Here is a 22,962-nt window from a genome sequence, read left to right on the forward strand (position 1 = left end):
AGACATGTTTCCTTTTGTGTGCTCGTCATATAAACAGACATCGCTTAAATGCTTAGTTTGTTACAGTAACAAAGATCTACGATTAAAACGGGTTATTATAGCATCTTTCAATTACTATCTAATCACTTTGCAAAATGAATTGTTCAGAATTCATTCCTTATATCGATTAGTGCTGCAGGTCCTTCTACACAGAACAGCCATATTACTAACAGGACAGTCTAATAGCATATACTTTGTCCCTCTGTAGGAAGATCCTTCCCTGTAAATGGGTGGTGTGTTATATAACTTGTGTGAGTTGGCATTTCTGTACCTACTTCTGAACATATTTTGTGTGAATTACGAGGAGGAACGGCTGCAGGTTAACGAGGCAGTCTTTAGTGCCTATGAGGCACCACTGATGTGTGAAAAAGGCTGCTTTCTGCTCGCTGCTCTGTGTCCCTGCAGAAAACTGTAAGCTCGGGTGTGAGTGTGTGCATGTGGGAAGGTAAACAGCAGGAGGACAAATCATTGCATTCGTTTTGAACCTCTCAATCTCATATGATTTGGCTATTAATCTCAGAAGGGATTGGTGCAGTTTGTTGTGCATATATGCATCTTTTGCAAGACTTTCACATGCCAAAGGGCAGAAAAGAAAGTACTCATTCATGCACAGTCCATGTCACTGCCCATCACAGCAAACAAAAACCATGCACTTAATCACATAAAGTACCAACAGCAACAAACAAAAATCAAGGGCTGCCCCTGAAAATCTTTCCCTAGTCATCTGGCAGTCCCAGTTCACAGCAACTAGCACTTTTATGACAAATATATGCTGGGTTTCTCACAGTTTATGACACTGGAGAAAAAACAAATTATTGTCAGTCTAACCAAAAGTGGATTTTTAAAATACATGCTGCTAAAAACCTTTCAAAAAAATTTGAAGACGATGTCTGTGCGGTGAATTACGGAAGCCCAGAGCGGACGTGGTACGTATAAACTTTTTTCTGATGGTTTTCTCAAGATAACGAGTTAATTTACCGATGGTTTTCGAGGCCACTTTTTCTCCCCAGGCCGCCCCTGTTTATATGTGTTTGCCTTGGAGAGATAACTTTCATATCAGCCCACGTTATTTAAGGAGACGGCTGGCTCGACTGCAGCTCAATAGGCGTTTACACCGAAGTGATCCTGCTGATAAAGTCAACTTCATCAGTGACCAGCTGAGGGGACCAGGCCGTCTCCATGGTTACCGAATGATGCACGAGAGGTGCCGTTATCGTTTTCTCGAGATAACGAGATAAATAACTCGTTATCTCGAGAAAACTAAATGCTTGTCACACCAGCGGGATTTTCTTTGTGCATTTTCACAGAATTGTTACACAAACGCTCCACATTCCATGTTTGATTCATAGGCTACTTTATTCAGTTTTCAATGAAAGGGGGGTAAAAATGGGTACACCTTTGCCAGAAATACATATAAACACATATAAACAGGGGCGGACTGGGGAGAAAAAGTGGCCTCGAAAACCATCGGTAAATCAACTCGTTATCTCGAGAAAACCATCCAAAAAAAGTTCATACGTTCCACGTCCGCCCTGGGCTTCTGTAGTGAATTCATATGTTTACCATAATCTGCCAGAGAGAAGGTTAGAAGCGGCAGAATGTTTTTTGTCTCGATACATGGCGTCGGACACACTTTAGTCAGCAGCATGTATAGGTGGTCCAGTTAAATGGCACAGTCAAGCTCGACTCAGTTGTGCATACAATCATGCTGAATGGTAGCTGTATGCAGTGTTTAGACTGAGTACTACACACACACACACACACACACACACACACACACGTATTACATTGGACCCTCCCTCTTTATACACACATACCAGATCAATAACCAATCCTGCACAGCAGAAATGCTGGTTGGGTCATACTGTCACCATCTGGATTTGTCAGTTTGTAGACTTTTGAGCATTTTGAGCATTTCTTTGAAGTTTTTAGCACTCTTTTTCTTTAAAGTATCTCCTGGAAAACATTTTGTAAGACAGTCCCTCGCTGCCTCTCTCTGCTTCAGGCACAAATATAAAGACTTTGTATTTGTATCTATGATCATGAACTCACATTTCAGAGGCAGCTGATTTGACCAAGTAAATGTGGCGGCTGACAAACTGACTGCAGTCTGTTCAGCGAGTGTTAGAATAAACGAGGAGCAGCACGATGGCGGAGCACAACCTGTATGTGAGGGGCCCGGGGAAATCATTGTCACCTCGGGCTGGGCGATATAAAGATGGCTATCGAGGAATAACTTTTCCTCCGTAGCGATATGAAACATGGTCGATATAACTTTTCAATAGAATACATTAGGCCATCTTTTGACAGCCAATGACAACGAGTGTTGCACCGTGCTGAACCAATCACGTGGCTGGAAGAGAGCCATGCCAGCAGCTAGTCTTGGCGTGTTTGTTTGTTTGTGGTGCTGCAGCAGTATGAAAAAAGAAAATGAGTGCTCCCTCCATCCCCCAATGGGGGAAATTCAAATTGGTCAAGTAGCTCAAATTTTTTTTAAATTGAGGGATGACATAGTTAATAAGAAGGGCCGGAAAAGTTCGGTGCTGTGGAGGTATTTTGTTTTTTTGAAGTCCGACACGAAACAGAGCGCACTGCAAATTATGTGGAGCGCATGTTCCGACAAAGACGGGGAACACCGCTAATCTTTCTCATCACCAGAAGCAGTGCCACCCGTTTGAGCACGGAGAACGCAAACCTTTTTTGATTAGTGGACCGGTCAGATATAGGACTTTAATTTAAAATGCCTGTTCTGTATTTATCTGAAACAGTTGTATAATGTTACATGTCATGTTCAACTTTGACAGAAAATAAGCATTTAATTAAAAATGAACCTTTTGATATCTTCAAATCTCACTTAAGAGTAACAGGGAAGATTTGAAATTCAGAAAATAGTGATTTGTTTTATATCAGGATATATATCGATATCGACTGATATAAAAATAAATATTGTGATATGACTTTTTGCCACATGGCCCAGCCCTATTGTCACCTCTAATGTAAAAACAATAAGTAAAATTATCTCTAAAGACTGATATAATGTGGATGGCAGAGTATTTAATCGACTCATGTCTGGAGTGAGCACTGCTCACTTTGGAGCAAAGTTATGTTTGCCTTGTGTTGCATGAGCAGAAAGTGAGTTATGGCCTTATTCAGTGAGTTCCCTTAAAGAATAGTATGTATCATATTTTATTGTTGCATTATATTAATTCTTTGAGTGTATCAAACATTCCAGTTCTGTAAAAGTAGCGGTATTCATTCTGTTTGCTCGGTATGTTTTGTTGTTTCCTCTTTTGTAAAGACGCTGACAGTCAGCAGGAGCCGCTGCTAGGTGCTAAAAAGTGCTGAGCCTGCTGAGGGCGAGCCTATGATGGATGGTCCTTTTGCCAGTGAATTCTGTTTTATGACGGTGATGCCAACACATTCACTGCACATCGGAGGAGCAAAAATCTCTTCTTCTGGCAAACTGTCATCTGAGTGTGGAATATGTAGATATGTGCTTCTCATATGGATGCTAAAAATATCTACATACTTAGTAAAACATTTTGTTTGGAAAGTTAAAGACTCATTTCAAACTTCAGGTTTTTTTTATTTGTCACTTATTCTCACCTTAAAACACAACGCATAATTTGCCACGTGTATGAAACTGAATGAGATCTGGGCTTTATCTATAAGATTGAATATGATCCATATATGCACAAAAGGAATGTTGTAGTAGGTTCTTTTTTTGTTTACAAAAGTAAAAAGCTAAATGTTGCATGCACCATATAATTATTCGATTAAAAAATATCTTGTACACAAACTCTTTGAAGTTCCCTTTCGCAGTCACAGTTTAGCTGAAAATGTGCACCTCTGGAGGAGTCTGATACTATCTGCAGGCCAACTTTTACAGAAATGCTCAGAGTAATGCACTTCATGAATGTGGATGTGTTTTAATTCTCCTTCGTGTCTGTGGCGCCTGAACCATGACGACAACTGATAGGAATGAGAAAATGAGTAGATCTGACACAGACATGGGCTGTGTTCGAAACCGCCTACTACATACTACATACTACATACTGCATACTCATTCGATCAGACAGTATGCAGAACGTTTACACACAATGCATTTCGCTCCTGCCCGAGCCGAAATCAGCCGGCCTGAAGCTGATTTCGCTTAAGCTATAAACTTTGTAAATATATAACTTTAGCAACATTTGAAACATTTTCAGGCGAGAAAGTAGTCATTTAGATCCCCAACGTGTTGAAAACCTGACAAAATACCGGCTATTTACAATTTTGTTCCCACGAATTCGGCGCTACTAAAGCTAGCCGCAGTGAGCAATGCACTTCCGGTTATTTTCACAAAATAAAATACCCGTTGCCTTTTATCATAGGGAAAGCCATTACCATACAATTGGTGCTTTTGTTTTGAAACAGGAAGTGAACCTACCCTTGTTGTAGCTAGCTTGAAACTGCCGTTTTGACAGGAAATGACGATCGGCGACGTCACGTTACGTTGCATCTAGTAGTAACCTCATGATGCATACCCAACATTTCGGAGAATCTAGTATGCATCCGGCCCGGGAACTTAAAAAAATGTAAAGTTAGTAGGAGAAGATTGCGGTTTCGAACACAGCCCTGGAGATGTTTACATCAGGAGATATTGTGGTACCTGGACTAGGCATTGGCCGGTATGACATTCTGACGGTATAACCTCAGGCAAAAATATCACGGTTTTATGATTACAGCTCTAAAATGTGTATTTTGAATGTCTGTATTTAAAAACAAGAAAAATATAAACTTTTATTTTAAAACAATAGAACATGCTGGACATTAGTAAATACGTATTTAAAATGAATAATTTAAAAAATTACTGAATTCTATCTAAATAAAAAAATTTTTTATAAATAAATACAGTCAGTCTGTTAACTGAAGCTAAACCTGCAACTCAAGTCGCAAGTTTATGAATTATTTTTAGTGGGGAAAAAACAACACGAAATGCAAATAAATGCAAAAGTAAAAACACTTCTGCTAACTACTCTGCAAAGTGGAGAAGAAAACCATGCAGGAAGGGTAGCTCTGTCATCAATGATCTGCATTCTCACCTGATAGCTGATGAGCCTGCAGAAGTTGAAATTTCAATTGGCATGATGATGCCCACCTGACCTCCAAAGTCTCCTTGCATTATGTTCCATGTGCTATAACCATGATAGTTTGTTATAGTACTTAGAATATTGTTATTGGACTTTTAAGTGTATTGTGTTACCTTTTCTTTGTTTTTAATGAAATAGTGGACACACTTGGGAATTATCGTTGCCTTTCAGGATGCAAAAATAATAGATCGGTTTTATATAGCGCTTTTCATAATATTCAAAGCCACTTCCAGTGAATGAAACGACAGCAAACTCCCCAAAGTTCTGCCAATCTCCGTCAACGAGTTGTGGGAGAGGACGTGGTCACTAGTGATGTGCCATTCACGAGTCAATCGTTCACAACTGGAGATTCTTTTTACTGACTCGGGAGTTACGAGTCCTTGTCTGCATTAACTCGCTGCTACTGCCAGCTAACTGTAAAGAGGAGACATGCCACACAACTGTTATTCTAACTGCAGCTGTGTAAACGGAACAAGCTAATTGCTGTATTAGCTCCGTGGCTGAAGCGACGGCTCACTCGCTACCTCTCCTTCCCGGCTTCATTTTGAAGGAAGCGGGAGTTCATTCATTCTTAGAATTATTTTATTCTAATGGTGCACTGTTGAATGTTAGAATATTATTATTTTTGCGCGATTGTTTAGGTTATTTAAATGTTCTATTGTTGCACAGTTTCATTAATTTTATTATAATTTTGCACTGTTTCGCACTGAATGTTAATTTATTGGCTGTTTGGGTTATTTAGAATAGAACTACTTTATTCATCCCAGCTGGGAAATTACTTTGCAGTTGCAGCATACAGACAGTAAAAATAAAAATAAAAAAGTAATAGGAATAAAATAAAAATATATGTACAGCAAAAAGTGCAACAATGCAGTTGTGCGAGATTGAGATACCATAATAGCATTAGTGCAGAACAATAGTTAACTATTATTGTACAGAGTGATGGCATGTGGCAGGAAAGATTTCCTGTATCTGTCCCTTCGACAGCGGAGATGAAGCAGTCTGTGTGAGAAGGTGCTCCGCTGTCTGTCCACTGTGTGGTGGAGAGGGTGCTGTTTGTTGTCCATGATAGATAACAGCTTCTTCCGTGTCCTCCTCTCCACCACGGTTTCCAGGGACTCTAGCTTTTGTCCCAGTACAGAGCCAGCTTTCCTTATGATTTTGTCCAGTCTGTTAGAGTCGCTGGCTCTGATGCTGCTTCCCCAACACACAGCAGCAAAGAAAATGGCACCGGCAACAACACTGTGGTAGAAGGTCTCCAACATCTTGCTGCACACATTGAATGATCTCAGCTTCCTTAGGAAATAAAGTCAGCTCATCCCCTTCTTGCACACAGCGTCAGTGTTGGATGCCCAGTCGAGTATGTTGCCGATCACCACTCCCAGGTATTTGCCTCCTCCACCACTTCCCCCTTGATCTTCAGTGGCTGTGAAGGCGTCTTCTTCTTCCTCCTGAAGTCGATCACCATCTCTCTGGTCTTGCTGACGTTCAGCCTCAGGTGATTCTGCTCAGACCACTCCACAAAGTTGTCCACCAGTGTCCTGTACTCCCCCTCCTCTCCATCTCTTATATACCCGACAACAGCTGAGTCATCAGAAAACTTCTGTAGGTGACATGACTCAGAGTTGTACTGGAGATCAGTGGTGTATAAGGTAAAGAGAAAAGGAGAAAGCACGGTTCCCTGTGGAGTTCCTGTAGCCGCTTTCGGACTGTAGGAACCTTTGGCAGTTCTAATAACCTTTTAATCCGCGGGGCCGTTTTCTCCCGCATTCGCACATACAGGAACTCAGGACCATCTCCCTCAGTTCCTATAACCATTTAGCTCCTTCTCCGAGGTCGGGTCTTTTCTGGGTTCTATAGGAACACATCTGACCGGAGGTGTTTGGTGGTCGGTAGCTCCGCCCCTTGTCATGCTGTCACGGCTGAAATGTTTCCTCATACGACACGGACACAACCAGCGCATGTTTAATAAGTTAAACTGACACGTGGTCTCCTTTGTCTGCGGAGCTCTCCTTTCTTCCTTCATGAAATGAAAAAGTATGGCCTGCGCTCCATCCTTCGTCTCCTGACTCTCTCTGTGAGCTCTTCCAGCCTCCATATTAGACGCCTGATGTGATCGTCCATGATTAATATCACCATCATGCAGACCATGAACACGGTGGCCTCCCCGCTCTCCATGTTAGCTTCTTTGTGGTGTTTTTTTCTTCTCTCCTTACTTTTACCGGGTTTTGTTTTGTTGTTGAATGTGGCGCTAAACGGCTAACGTAACACGTCACTGACGCAGACGGCTGCGTGCGGCGCATCAGTCCCGACTCATGTGCGAAGGCAGACTGAAACAGTTCCGCTGGGGAAGGACAGTTATCAGAACGAAATTCGAGTAGGACAGTTCTGATAACTGCGTTCTTAGAACGGCTCTGTCCGAAAGCGGCTTATGTCACTGACCACCACATCAGACAGGACACTGCCCAGACGGACAGACTGTGGCCTGCCTGTCAGGTAGTCAGTAACCCAGGAGATCACTGAGTTGTGGACACCCATCCTCTGCAGCTTCTCACCCAGTAGCAGGGGCTGGATGGTATTGAAGGCACTCGAGAAATCAAAGAAAGTGATATTTGCATTTATTTAGAGAAAAAGAAAGAAAAATAAATGTTTCGCCTTGGAGACTTGGAGATTTCTAGAGATTTGAGGGACCTCCACTTTCTCTCTGACGAGATGTCACATAAAAACCTCTCATACCGCAGGGACGGTGTGACAGAACATTTTAGTGGTTTTGAAACCGACTTTTTCATACCGTGGTATACCTTGAAACCGGTAACCGGCCCATGCCTAACCTGGACCCTTATCAGTTATTTAATTAACGTACTTAAATACTCTTTTCTCCACAACACGAGCAACGGTGATTCATCAGTATTCAGTTTTAAGGCAATCAGCCTGATTGGAATTCACAAAGTGATCACTACAGCGGAATCCATCGGCCTGAGATGTCATTTTAAAAGGGAAGTTAAACATGTTTGCTTGTTTAGGCTTTGCTTGAGTTTTGTTAAATGCGTTAGGACCCATGAAATAATGAAGTGTAAGGATTATGTGAGAGCAGTCACTGGATTATTTTGCCAATTTACAAAGTCAATATGTACAGGTGGTGCAGATTTAGTGTGTGAGATGGTTGGAAAATACAGTGTGTGTGTGTGAGTGTGTGTGTGTGTGTGTGTGTGTGTGAGTGAAAGTTTGTCCGCACTGCACTGTGTGTCCTGATCAGTGATGGCCAGTACCGCATTAGAAGTAATGTGTTACTGTAATCCGATTACCGGTACTTTTTCTTCAAGTAACGAGTAAAGTAAGGGATTAAAATTTAAAAAACAGTAATTAGATTACTGTTATTTTCCCACAAGCAGGCTGCGTTACTAAACCGTGATTTTGTTTGTGAGAGCGTGTCGTGACGATCGCGTATGAGCGGTGCGACGTCAGCGCGTGTAGATCAACAAGAGACAACATGGAGCGTTTAATGCTCGGAAGTACCCACATTACTTTGAGTTTGGCTCGGTAAAAAGTGACAAAAACATGTGCGTCGTCTGTACACTCTGAGTGGGGAGAATTTTTTTTTTTTTTTATCTACAGCGAAAAATTCCACCTCAAATCTGAGCAAGCCGGCACAGGAATGGGAAACTCATTGAGAAACCCCTCCCCCCACTGATATGACCGCTGCAGCTACCACATCCAATTCCACCGGGCAAACCTCCGAGGCCCCTCTCCTGCTAAACGGGTGAGAATAGACTGAAGAACGACAGGTGTTTTTGAAAAAGAGACGGTTTCAATTGATTCAATCCTAAATGATGGAATATGCAGAAAGAACAGAATTAGGCTGAAAGGTCTATTGCTTTATAACGGACTCAGGTTGTGCTCCATGTTTTTGAAAAGTAACTAAGTAAAGTAATCAGTAAAGTAAGTTATTACTTTTGAAAATAAGTAATCGGTAAACTAACTGGATTACTTTCTTGGAGAAGTAATCAGTAACTAATTACTATTTCCAAGAAACTTGAGCACCACTGCTCCTAATGCAGACTGTGTGTTATTCACTGCAGTGATTTTACATTTAAGAAATATACGAAGCAGCTCTTTCAATCCTGATAGATGGGTTTCTGAAACCGATGCTAATAATTTTATCAGTTATCCTTATTAACATATTTCAGATGAAAAGGGCCCACTGTTTTCGTGTCTGTTTGGAACAAATTGGACAGACTTTCCTGAATATTGTCACATCTTGCATCATCACATCTGACCATTGTCAATCGAGCTTTTTCTCCATGCGTTAGGTTTGGAATGGTTTGGTGATGAGAAAGCGCTGGCTGGAATTAAATTCATGATTTTGGTTTTCTTCTGTGATTAAGAACCAAAGCGATTTTATGGAATACCTACAGTTTTCTAAATAATGCTGCTGCTCATAATGTTTGCTTTGATAAATGTGTAATGTGATATGAAATACAAAATGTGAATGAGTGTTTCTCACACTTAATTACCCTTGTCTTGCTTTGGCTTCAGTTTAATAACTCACAATAAGCTCTGAATGGTCTAGGACCAAAATACATCAGTGACCTCCTGACCCAGTATGAACCTTCCAGACCCCTCAGGTCATCTGGATCCGGTCTTTTATCAGTTCCCAGAGTCAGAACCAAACATGGAGAAGCTGCATTCAACTTCTGTGCTCCACATGTCTGGAACAAACTCCCAGAAAGCCTCAGATCAGCTGAAACACTCAGTGTATTTAAGTCCAGGTGGAAGACAAGCCTATTTTCAGCTGCATTTGAATAAAGCTCCAGATCTGAAGCTTGAGTTTCAAAACTTAATCATATTTCAACTACTGATTTTATCTGATATTATCTATTGTTCTTATTTCTTTCTTTTTTGTTTAAAATTTAAATCATGCTTTTTATTTCTACTGTTTTAATGTCTCTGTAAAGCACTTTGAATCGCCTTGTTGTTGAATTGTGCTGTACAAATAAACTTGCCTTGCATTGCATGTCCAAAATGTTTGTAAGCATGGGTCCATATTTTCCATACAATTGTGCACATTTTCTTTTAAACATCCCAAAAGTGCCGTGCGCATCTTTCAGGCCTCGTTCTAACGAGGCCCCACGTGTCTCACGTCTCCCATCTTGTTCACTGTACAACTCATGCTACTGTGCAGAGACCGAATGAGCAAGGGACACAGTCAAATGAAAATCAGCTTTTAATATTCAAGTAGACTGAATTCCAGATTGAATTTGAATCATGTTTTTATTTATATTTCCACTTTGAAACTTTTTATCATCACATCATAAAACAGAGCCTTTGTTTTTATTTACAGCAAGAACTTCTGTAAGAAAGGAAAATGTTCTTCTTGCCACATTTCCTTCTGTTTTTCTATTAGCTGCTTTCTGTTACTCACACTTTATTTAAAAATGCATCATTTACCAAGTTCCACTCTGAACAGACAGTGTTAAAAGAAAAAGTGAGAAGGAAGTATGAGTAGTCATCAATCAACACTGTTGGACTGAGGAGCTATTTTACATAGAAAGGATAATATGTGTCTGCTGTTACATGGTAAGACAATTAACTTGCTGAAAAGGGTCAGAAAACTTTTCTTTTCTACTACTGGATTATAAACTTTTTTAAGTCTTGTAGTACTGCTTGTCAAATTTTCAGAGTCCTTGATTATTATCTCTTATCATTTCCACATACAATGTTTAGTTGATCAATTTCCTGTTCCTGTCACTTTAGTATTGCCTAACACCAGTGCAAGTATGATGACTAAGAGTGTACATCTGCTCGATCTGTTGAGTGGTTTAGAAATTTGTTAAAGGTTGCATAAGGTCATCGTTTAGTTTTCTCCTTGCTCCTTTTCCTGTGCTCCAGATTCATTGAAGAGATTCACAGAATTATCTTGCGTCTGGTTAGCTGCTTCTGAATTATTTGTGGCCAGAATGTTTTTGGTTTCCAAAGGTGTTTCTGAGACACGGTTTTCAGCTGTGTCTGCTGCTCCATCTACACTTTTCATTTCTGGAATAACTATAGATGACCCATTGTTTACTTGTCCATCTTTTCTAAATGTTTTCCCTTGTTGTTTGCCTCCGAACGTAGCACCTTGAGTCATGTCTTGTAACTCTTCGTCCATTTCTGGAAGCAGCGACAGTCTTTTAGACAGTCTCTGAGGCAGAAAGCTGGAAAGAGAAATTCGGTTAGAAGACCTAAGCGGGACTTGGCCATTATCATCTTCACCCACCAGAAATGGTGTAGGACCAGCCCAGTCTGTAGTTGTTATCTGCTGCTTCTGAACCCTCCGTTTCTTTATGTAAATTACTAGGAAGCCTATCATCATTAGTGTCAGGGCTCCACCTATTAGCCCTGCCACTACTTTGCCATCGTTAGTTCCCTTGTTGGAATCTTGTTTTTTCTTTGCCTTGGTGATGTGGAAGACTGGGCTCACAGCTGTAGTTATGTGTGGACCTGTGGACCGTGCAGCATTGCCACTTGTAACTCGGTGTGCACTTGTAGACTTGCTGTCTACGAGCTTAAAAGATGTGGTGGCTGTAGAGATTGGGACTGTCGACTGTGAGTGAGGTGAAGTCGAGGAAAATATTTCTTTCCTGTTGAATTTGGCGCTTGATGTCTTCCCTGTGTCTTTGGTTTGGGTGGAGGTGCTTTGCACTGGAAGTACAGTTGAAGGTTTGGTTGGGTTGCTAGCTTGAATGGTTGCAACCACTGTTGCAGGTGTCATACGTTTGGATTGCTCTTCTGTTGTGCCTGTTGAGCTGTTTGAATCATGCCGTATGGAAGTGATTGGAGTTGCTGCTGTTTGAGTATTCATCGTAAAAGTCGTAGGAGTCACTCTATGGGTTGTTTGCAGTGAAGAACTCCTGCTGTTTTTTTCCTTCAATGGATTTACATCATCTATGGTAGATGGTGTGATGTCAATATCTGGGGTCTCTGAGGGTCTTTGTAAGATTGACGTCTCCTGTGTCGTCAGCTGGCTGCGATTGAAATTCTGTTGGGTTGCCTGACTAGCCGTCACATTAGCGAGGTTGTTGCGCAGACCAGATGTTACTGTGCTGCTTGCCGTCAGTGTCAAGGAGCATAGGAAAATGAGGCTTATGAAATCAGTCGTCATTGTCTTCCTCTGTCTTCAGGCTAGTTGCTGTGTCTTTGTTGCTAGAATAGAGGAAGTTTTGGTCAGAGATGCATAGAATACAGTCTGAAGCAAATGCCATCTGATGAGGAAATGAAGGAGGAAGTGAATTTAAGTAAAAACAGTTCTGTTCTTCTGATATTGCGTGGTCACTTCTCAAAACGCACCTCTAAATAGTCATGTTTCAAGAGTACATTTTGGGTCTTTAAAAGTAGCCTTGTAGTAAACAGTCTAATCAGATTTATTGTAATTTATCCAATAGTCTTTAGTTATGTTTTACATAGTCACTTCAACCATAAATGAATAGAGAATAACCCAACGCCTTTGGCTACAAGTGTGAGGAAAGTAAACACACATCTTTTTTTTGTTTGTTTGTTTAAAATAAATAAATGAATAAAATGTTAGCAAACATTTTGTAACTTCTTGTACTGAAACAAAAAACTTGTGGACTAAACTCCAGAGGGTTTACTAAAGAGTAACATTTTCTCAACATCTTCCTCTTTATTGTTTCTATGTTACAAATTGCTCCAAGACTGTTTAGTTGTTACTTAGATTTGCCATCCTTGGTTAATTTTTTTTTTTACATCAGCATTAGCTCAAGGCACTTGACTTAAGTGATACTTCAAATGTACTCACCGATAACTTTACAGGAGTAAGCTCACGTTCCTGGATGTATTAGAAGTTGGATAGTAGTAAGACCCAGCTTATCCAGCGGCTGCCTGTTGTAAAATGTCTCCTTTGTGAAAGCAAGAAGAAGGGCAGGAACAGCTCCACTCTACTGAAACGTTGAGACTGGTTCTTGCCTTACTGACAGGAAGACGTGTGAAACCAATGCTTTCCGGATGGCAGAGCTAAATTTAGTAGTTCATGTTTTACACCAAACTGCCCAACTGTTAACTCATTGGCTGCCATTGACGTCTATAGACGTCAGTTGCGTTTTTTAACGGAGCGGGCTGGGGAACAATCTAGCGGAGTTTGTCACTAGATCGTAGGCTTGTAAACACTAAACAGAGAATATACTGGCAAAATCACTTACTTTGGATGGGAGATGAGTAAAGATCACATAGATTGTAGAAGAAGACTGAAGCGGCTTTGATGCCAATGAGACTAATCAAAATGTTTGTAAACTATAATTGCCAAGATCGGAGAAGGAGAAAATGTCGCCGGCGAGACAAAACAAAAAATGTTGTCACGATACCAACATTTTGGTATCGATATCGGTACCAACATGTATTTTGATACTTTTCCAAATAAGAAGAGAACACAAAGAATGTCATTATTGACTTTATTTTTATAGAATATCTTAGAACTATAACTATGCATCAGTAAATAAAATAAAATACCACAAAGACAGGCTTTTCTAATGCACTGACAACACAATTTTAAAATACATAAAATATCAGATTAATTAATATAAATAGGCTATATTTAAACCAGAGAAAGTGTTTTTTTCCCGAGCTACTTCTGTAGAGAGTGAAGGGGGCTGGCGTTGCTTTCTTTTAGCACTGAACCTGGCTTTTTTTCATGGGTATAGAAGTTATGACCTGTCGTTCTCTGAACTCCTTATGCAGGTCTGGGTGCTTGTGCTTCAAGTGTTTTGCCAAGTTGGAAATGTTTCCACCCTTGACCAGATGTGTTGTAACACCGTTTGCTCAGTGGTGCTTCGGTGTTAACGGCTTCACCGTTTTCTCTCTCTCTCTCTCTCTCTCTCTCTCTCTCTCTCTCTCTCTCTCTCTCTCTCTCTCTCTCTCTCTCTCTCTCTCTCTCTCTCTCTCTCTCTCTCTCTCTCTCTCTCTCTCTCTCTCTCTCTCTCTCTCTCTCTCTCTCTCTCTCTCTCTCTCTCTCTCTCTCTCTCTCTCTCTCTCTCTCTCTCTCTCTCTCTCTCTCTCTCTCTCTCTCTCTCTCTCTCTCTCTCTCTCTCTCTCTCTCTCAAAAAAACAACACAACTTTTAGAGGCTACTATAGAGTTCAATTCTGAAAGTCTTCTCTCATGCATACTGCTCGAATTAAGGGCACCACCTACCGTTATCTTAACTTTACGTTACAGTCAGGTAGGAAAACTGTTGGAATATTACGATCCTGGTATGTTAAATTAATAATCAGTTAATAATCAATTAATAATCAGTCTCATATCTCGCTACTTTCGTGAAGTTCTCGTTTGGTTGGACAGACATTACGTAAAGAAAGCATACAACACAATCTGTGATTATAACATATATGATTTTATATATATATATATATATATATATATATATATATACGAACTATTTATTAAAATGATGTGACCAAAAACATGAGCCTTTAAAACAAACAGGAGATGCATTGAATATGGGTGATTATATAAAACACTTAGTGAATGGAAAATAAAATATGGGGAATGGGGAGATACTGGATTTATTCAAATAGTTTAGGTTGGCTGACTATTTGACGCTAAATACTGACATTTCGGATTAATTTATCATTCTGTGAAAGCCTCGAGACATCCATCAAACCCACTTTAAGGTGAAAACGGGTCGGTCTTACTGTGCTGAAGTTCTGCTTAGTCAGCTCGGAACACGGCAGCGGCCACGCGGGGTCCGAGGGGATTTCTCTTCCGCTCTCTGGGCCTTCCTGGTTGTGGTGGCTAACTTTAGCGGACTTCTCAGTTGCTTCTTTCACCGGGAAACGGGAACGATGGTGCCGAGGGCTGTGGTTAGATGATCGAATCTTCTGAGTGTCAGTTGGTCCGTTGCTTCTCTGATGAAGTGAACTTAAGTTCACAGAAGATTAATAAAAGGTTGCTTGGAGTTGGCTTTCTGGGTAGGAAAACTTCATTCTGTTCTTATCTTTGTTCGGGTCTTTCTTTCTCTTCTCCGGGGTCTCACTGGGTTCTGGAGGGTCTCCTCCGGTCGTCCGCTGCATCGTTATCCTCACGTCCTTCCGCTCTCTCCTGAGATTATGGGAAAACTCCCAAACTCTGGTGAGCTCTTCTCTTCTGCTCAAACCATCTCCAAAACTCTCTGAGCAGCTGTTCTCTGCTCAAATCTCCTTCTGAAACTCTGGGTTGGAACTCTTCTGGAACAAGTGGCATGAAGCCAGAAACAAGACGCCTGAAGCGAGAGCCAGAAAACGAGAGAACGAGAGAGAGTGTTTTTCGCGGGCTCCGGGTTTTGACTCTCGGAGGCGGGGCATGACGTAAGCTTACACTATTCTTTCAGCCAATGATATGCCTGAACTGTGTGCATGTCTGCCTGGGTGTCTGTGTAACATGATCTGTTTTATATGGGGATTTCTGGATTAGACAAAGAAACTCTTATTTCTCCATTACTCTGTCTCCTAGAACATTTGTCTCGGTGATTCTGAAAACACCACATCTTGTTAAGATATGCAGATTAAAGATATAACATAGACTTGCAATATAAAGACATCAAAATAACACAACGTAATTGATGATTATGACTTTCAAAATTCAGATGAATATCTATGAAATCGTGACATATGAATAGTGAACCACACAATGTTAATTTTCTGTGTTAACAATGGGGATACCAAACAAATACCAAATAGATACCGAAGGGACATCGTTAGAAGTTAATAGTTGCATATATCTTGTCCATTTCACTGAGTCCTCTGGGATTTAAATGTTCAACTAATCAACACTGCAGACCACTAGGGGGCAATGTGGTTCCATCAGGCAGGTTGGGCATTTTCCACCAAAATCAGTTCTTTGTCAATATTTAAGACAGAATTGTACAAATTGTCTCTATATGCGTCTTGTGATCAAGCTGGAAACCTGAAAGAAATTGTATACGGTTATCAAACACATTTAATATAGTTTTAAGATTTGACTAAAAGTGAGTCTTAGTGAAGTCTTCTCAGTTCGTATGTAGCCATCTGGTCTCTTTCTCTGGGGGAGAGGGTGTTAACATGTCAATTCGATTCATGGTGAAGATAAGATAGTAAGGTCTCCAACATCTCCAACAGAAAGGTCCTTTGTTCACTCGAGTTTTCCAATTTTTATGGCAAGTGTCTGTTGCTTATTTTTCACTCCCAAAAGCTCTTAAGAGGGTAGAAGGTTAACGTAAATTAGGCAGTTTCTGTCTCTTTTTCCTTTGTGGAAAGATAATGAAGATCTGGTTTATATCCACATACGTAAACATCCCCCACAGGAATGTTGGTTTTGTCAAAGTTTGAAAACTCTTAATCCACACGGCACTGTGACTGCTACAGGGGGCAACAAGAAGGGAGGCCACACACAAACCTCTCAAGCCAAAAGTACATTTATTTAACTCCACATCAAGATAGCTCTAACTACGTAGTGGGATGTGTAAAATATGTTAGGCATCAGGGGTGTTAACGGTGTTTGGATGTGTGAAAATAAGATGTGATCTATGTTGTAATGTGCAGAAGCTAAACAAAGGAAAACAAACGCTGAGGGCCCTGCAGCAGATCATGAGCTGCCTGCCATGTGGCGAGGGAAGGTACTGCATGAAAAATGAACGAATCACTCACTGAGACGACTCATTACTCCCGAGTCATATAAAACATCTGTTCATATTGAACAAAACGTTAGCGAGCGTAACACCACTAACAACTTTGTGAAAATGCTCAAGACGGCACTATACACAGCCATTTGAAAACTGCAGTAAAAGTGACACATTTACACACAAATTAAAGTTACACACAAATTATACCTATGAAATAGTTATCACCTCACCTCAGTAAACAATAAATTAATTGCAAGTTTACAATAAATTAAATGGCAAATATTGCTAATTAAACTAATTATTTCCTCTTGGTTTACCATATTTTGTGCTAAAATTCAAAGTATCTCATCTGTATTTACAATGCAGCTTGATGATTCTGCATCTCCATTTGCAGCTCAGTAGTCCATGTGAATGTTTACTGTTGCTATGTCAACAATAGACCGCTTACGTTAGCAGCTGTTAGCTAGCTTAGCTAAATCATCTGAACAATAATAACCCATAATATCACAATTTGGCATATTTAAACAAAATCAAAAACGTTTTCTACTAGGTTTTGGACAGGTCTGAAACATGTAGCCGAGCCAGCCCCAGGCTAACGTTAGTTACCATGTCTGCCTCCACTCACTCGTCACTGTCGCGGCCTCCTCTCTCGTCTCCCGGCGCAGCAGCGCCTGAACCTGAGCTCACTTTTGAGGCTCATGGCAAACGCTCTGAATACTCATGTAATTGTTTTATTTTTGTTTTTATTTGTAATAAATTTACAAAAGTTTAAAAAAAAATAAAAAAAAACGTATTGTTTGTGAATATTGTGTGTAGAATATTGAGCAGGGCCAGTTCTAGGCAGTCAGAAATGTGAAGGGGGCATCATGAATGCACATGGCTCCAGCCCTTTTTTTTCTGTACTTATAGTAACAGTGTTTTCTTCATGGAATTAGGTTGTTAGCTATGTGTCCAACTACAACCTGGAGAAGTGGATTGCACTTTGTCAGGCCTCTACCTTCAGACCTGTCCAACTTGGGTGTCCCATCTGACGACTAAGCTTCTGCTAGTATAGCTCTTAAGGTCACTGAGGCACACAAACCCCCTGACCACCATAAGGTGGCAATCCCTCAGGGGCGGAAACTGAAAAATAAAAAAATAAAATATCCTTCACCCAGATTTTAACAACATAACCTTTATCTTAACTGGATGGCTTAATTCTCAAACAAAAGTGAAAGACTTCACACACTATGGACAGTATTTAGATAACTGAAAGGTAGTCTTATAAATAAATAAAAAAAAGTGTATAAAACACAACGGATATAGAGCAGAAGATTGTTTCCTTTATTTTTTTCCAGCTTGATTTTTTTAATGTTAGCAACTTAAGGCGAGACACTACAGGTGAATAGGGTAATATTTTAAAATAATTGATATCACCATGAAACTTCCTAAGTTGATTACTTATACAAGTATGTAAAAAAATTGAGATATTGATACTGGAAAAATACAAAAAACTGATTTTGAGAAAACGACATTTAAAGATTTAAATAGGGGAATTTAATACATTTGTATTGGAAAGAATTGCTCAAAAACAGAATAAATGCTCAAGCCCTTAGTAATACTAATATTGAATAAAATAATCTTATTAATAAAGTATACAAGCTCAATACAATACAATAAAAGATTGCATATCAATTCTCCCTGCAAAACCTTAATTCCCTCCTTCTCTTCTTCTGCAGCTCTTTTCCACTGCTTTCTTAAATTTCTTCTTTCCTTAACCAATTTCTCCATCTCTTTTTGCCTCTCGGGTTATTCTCTTTAATCTACTTGTAGCTTATGCTGGTTACGCCTCGCTACCACTACCATGGATTGCTAGCCCATGGCAGCACCTTTGGGTCCATGCTGAAACCTGACACTACACAGTGAATGAATGAATTTATTTGACTATTATTTTGTAAAACATGGTACAGCAACTGAACCATACATTAAAAGAAATAAATAAATAGTCAGGGATAACACAAAAAAGCCCTAAGGCTTATTTCCATTGTGGTCCCAGTCATGCTATGTCTTGGCTCATTTGCATACTATCAGTGATTAGATGTTTACTGGGGGCTGAGGGGGAAGGGGTGTGTTTGTGTGTGTGTGTGTGCTGCGCAGCCTGTGATTGACACACACAGCGAAGGGATGAGCGGGTACTGTATCTTGTCCCTTTTTCGGCGGATTTTTCTGCTCCTGCAGTTACTTTTGTCAACTTGTAATGTATTACTTTTGTGGTTATATTAAAATGTGCTTTCTCAACTTCCAAAAATTGTGATTTGAGGTGGCAGGACATTTATTTGAGGGGGCAATGCCCCTTCTTACACCTGCGTAGAACCGGCCTCGATTTGAGGTAAAAGATGGATTTAATCTATTTGATAATAGGCTGTAGCATCGGATATTATGGAAGAAGTGGAGTGCTGTGAATACCTGAATGCACTCTACTTCCATACTGTGCTAACTTATTAACACCCAATAATAAGAACAAGGACAACATTTTCAACTACAAGTACAAGCCAACTATCACTAGCCTATTGTCCAGCACTTGCTGTTTGTAAAAAAAACCTCATAAAATGAGAGCAGATACTTTCGGGCTGTACTAATACTAAGCAAGACAAAAGATCCGTCAGTCCGTGAGTCGTGAATACAGAATCGGATGAATTAAAATCCCTGCTATGGGTCAACTGCTGTCATTAGATTTTTAAACTCTGACTTCTCTAGACTTAAAAAGAACTTCATGTCCCCCCGGCTGTAGAGAAGGTCAATGACGTGCATTATTCAGGTCTGCTTTTATTCTGTAAGTCATTGTTTCATAAGCATTCACTGCCCCGACATAACCAAGAGAGAGAAAATACTCCCAAGTCCTGTGACATTATAATTAAATTCATTTAACCACTCACCCATAACTTCAGTGTAATGTTCCTTTAAGGGCTAGACTGCTTGATTACAACTGAATACAAAGTAGTGTAAGTCTGAAAAGGGATGGTTGCATGTAAATTATATATTTATCCAAACAAAAATAATAATGTCATCACTGAAATAAATGTGTCCATTTTTTCTTTATTTTTCTTCACCGACACTACTTAGGTGTGTACAGTTTTAGTTTATCTGCCTACTCATCTCTTACATTTATGCTTCCATATACTATACAGCTAAAACCAATAATAGTCAAAACTGTGACCTAAATTAAATCATGAATATTCATTTGAAACACGAGACAGAAATACCATGCAAAAATCAATTTATTTCAATTCTGACTGTGTAACAGGAGTTTTTATGGATGCAAGTTATAAAGGAGCAATATTATTTAGGCAGCTACATATTTAGGCTGTATTTTGTCACCAGCTTTCCAACTAACATTTCAGCATTGCTTCGGCACACACAAGATGTGAAACCTAGAATTGGATCTTGGAATGTCTTTGATAAAGTACCTGTGTGGATCTTCTTTCTGTTGGTCTGCCTTTTTTTCTATTTCTTGAATTCTTGCGTTGATTCAATTGACGTTCAATGTTGGAAAAGGGTTTCTGCCAGAACAAACAGCTGCCTAACAATATGAGGCCTGCTTTCACTGAAGCATTTTTCCTGATATCTTTAATAGAAAAAGAAAGTTTACTTCCATTTTTCTTTTTATTGATGCTTTAACCTTGAAGTCAGCAGAACTTATTTTTCTACCAGAAATACATGGTGGTGGTTTTATTTACTTATTTCTAAATGGTCTATTTATCTTTAAGAAATGTTTCTTGCAGCATCATACCGAAAGTAATGACACAGAGCTTCTTCTTTTTTTTTTAATTCAAACAGAATTTTGATAAATTTAAACTATATAACACCAGCTATACAATTCTGTAGATATTTAAGATTTCATTTATTTGTTTTTGAGTAAAATAAGTTGAAAACACTTATATTAACTACCAAAGCACACACATTCTGTAAGCATTAGCATTCAAAATTTCCTGCAGGGCCCAAGCAGACCCACAATTTACTGCGACATCTGGGGTGCAATAAACATACAACAATAAAAATTAAACTTGCTAAGTCAAAGTAGGACAGATCAACAAAAGTGGTTATGTTTTTGCCTTGATCGACCGAGGTGGGTTTACCTCTTCAGACAACGAGGGGCATGTTCTCTACATCCCTGGGAATCTCCAAACAGGAGTCCCGGGAACCGGAGCTCTGCATCTGACAGGCCTTCTCTTCAGGGTCAGAAAACATTTCAGTAGTTACTTCCTCGAGTCCTATCCCAGCCTCCTCCATTGCCTCTTGTATTTCAGTCTGCCTCTCTTCTTCCATGTTGCCGTCTGCCCTCACCTCCTCAAGGATGACGCTGGTGTCACACGGGCCAACAAATCCTCCGATTTCTGTTTGGTCCGCGTCCCAGTAGCCAGTACCACTTACCAAGTCCATGTTGGACCTTGAGGTTCGGGGGGCATATACCCGGCGCTGAAGGAGGCAGACCTGACATGCAAGTACTATGGTGGCAACCAGCAAGCAGATAATCAACCCTCCTGCTGAACCGATAGCAATTAGACCCATCTCGGTGTCAATCAAGCAATCAACACGAGTGGCAATGGTGCCGTTAGAAACGTCCTGCTGGTCAGTGGTGGTGAAGTTATCCTGCATGGCAGTGGTGAGGCTGTCACCTTGGTCTCCTGGTCTGGATGAATATGTCTGTATTGTTGAAAGGTCTTGGTCTGCATCGATAGGACCCAGCAGCAGCTGGTTGAGCAGTAGAAACACACACAGTGTTCTGGGGGTTTCCATCGTATTCTGAAATTTAGAAAACAATTTAGAGAAATCACATTCATCTTAAAATTGTGACTTTCTGAATAATGTACAGCCTGTAATTAAAGTGAGTGAGCCAGGGAGAAACTTTTTTTATTAGACACTTACCTGAAGGAGTCTTCTGGGGTTCGTGGTGGGACAAAGAGAAGCACTTGCCGCGAACAGACTCGAGAGATGCTCTGAACTCACTTCCTGAGCCCCTCTCGGGGTCTTTTTCTGCTCTGGTTATTTCAGGGTCTGTGGTTTGACACCACAAAGGTCAAAAAGCTTATTTATAAACAGAGACAAAAAAAAATGTGCGTTATTTTTCTGAGTCAAATGGTTCCAAAACACTAACAGCTATATCACATAAATAGTTGTGATCATTTTTTATATGGGCTCATTTGTACAAAGCACACCTCAAACACAGTCGAATCAGTGAGCACAGAGGACATGAATTTGTAATTGGAATATCTTATTTTTCTTCTTTCCTTAGGTTTAAAACCGGGCAGATTAATGGAGACCTGCTCATCTACCATGTCCTCCTCACCCTTAAGCCCTACTACGCTAAACCCTACGAGATAGTAGTGGACCTAACTCATGTTGGACCGAGCAATCGCTTCAAGACGGACTTCCTGTCCAAGTGGTTTGTGGTCTTTCCTGGCTTTGCTTATGAGAATGTAGCTGCAGTTTATGTCTACAACTGTAACACTTGGGTGAGGGAGTACACCAAGTATCACGAGCGGCTATTGACCGGGCTGAAGGGCAGCAAGCGACTCCAGTTTATTGACTCTCCAGCTAAGCTAGCTGAGCACATTGAACCTGACCAACAGAAACTGCCTGCAGCCACTCTGACATTGGAAGAAGACCTGAAAGTGTTCCACAATGCCCTTAAGCTGGCCCATAAAGACACCAAAGTCTCAATAAAGGTGAGATTGCACCTGGCTTGAAACTCGATTGATAAACAAAGGTTAGTATGATCGATGACATATTTCTTCTTGCTGATCAGGTGGGCTCGACAGCAGTTCAGGTGACCTCAGCTGAGCGGACCCGTGTTCTGGGCCAACCCGTCTTCCTCAATGATGTTTACTATGCCTCAGAGATAGAGGAGATTTGCCTGGTGGATGAGAGTCAGTTTACCCTTACCATGGCCAACCAGGGCACTCCACTCACTTTCATGCACCAAGAGTGCGATGCTATTGTCCAGTCCATAATCCACATCAGGACCCGCTGGGAGTTGTCTCAGCCGGACTCTATTCCACAGCATACAAAGATTCGACCAAAAGATGTTCCAGGGACTCTGCTCAACATTGCTCTACTAAACCTGGGCAGTTCTGACCCCAGCCTCAGGTCAGTCCTGCAGGGACCCCCCCCCCCAAAAAAAATGCAT

The 22,962-nt window shown here is 40.5% G+C and overlaps 3 protein-coding genes across 6 annotated transcripts in view; 1 reads left to right on the forward strand and 2 right to left on the reverse strand.

The window, feature by feature from the left end:
- nf1a (neurofibromin 1a) overlaps positions 1 to 22,962 on the forward strand; it is a 130,033-nt gene that overhangs the window by 82,883 nt on the left and 24,188 nt on the right. For all 4 annotated transcript variants that reach the window (XR_012770315.1, XM_075474156.1, XM_075474158.1 and 1 more), the window contains 2 exons: positions 22,069 to 22,501; positions 22,582 to 22,922. Coding sequence is in view for 3 of the 4 variants with exons in the window: in XM_075474156.1 (XP_075330271.1) it covers positions 22,069 to 22,501; positions 22,582 to 22,922 (774 nt within the window). In the remaining variant the exon portion in view is untranslated. The remainder of the gene's footprint in view (positions 1 to 22,068; positions 22,502 to 22,581; positions 22,923 to 22,962) is intronic.
- Positions 10,424 to 13,167, reverse strand: evi2b (ecotropic viral integration site 2B). The gene is made up of 2 exons (XM_075474508.1): positions 12,967 to 13,167; positions 10,424 to 12,353 (listed from the first exon to the last, which is right to left on the reverse strand). Exon 2 carries the CDS (start codon positions 12,310 to 12,312, stop codon positions 11,026 to 11,028), a length of 1,287 nt encoding a protein of 428 aa, XP_075330623.1. The 5' UTR covers positions 12,313 to 12,353; positions 12,967 to 13,167; the 3' UTR covers positions 10,424 to 11,025.
- LOC142388650 (uncharacterized) lies at positions 19,898 to 21,806 on the reverse strand. Its single transcript, XM_075474160.1, has 2 exons — positions 21,702 to 21,806; positions 19,898 to 21,578 (listed from the first exon to the last, which is right to left on the reverse strand). The coding sequence occupies exon 2, from the start codon at positions 21,570 to 21,572 to the stop codon at positions 20,916 to 20,918; it is 657 nt and encodes a 218-aa protein (XP_075330275.1). The 5' UTR covers positions 21,573 to 21,578; positions 21,702 to 21,806; the 3' UTR covers positions 19,898 to 20,915.

Source organism: Odontesthes bonariensis, chromosome 9 (genome assembly GCF_027942865.1).
Source record: "Odontesthes bonariensis isolate fOdoBon6 chromosome 9, fOdoBon6.hap1, whole genome shotgun sequence".
Classification (NCBI taxonomy): domain Eukaryota; kingdom Metazoa; phylum Chordata; class Actinopteri; order Atheriniformes; family Atherinopsidae; genus Odontesthes; species Odontesthes bonariensis.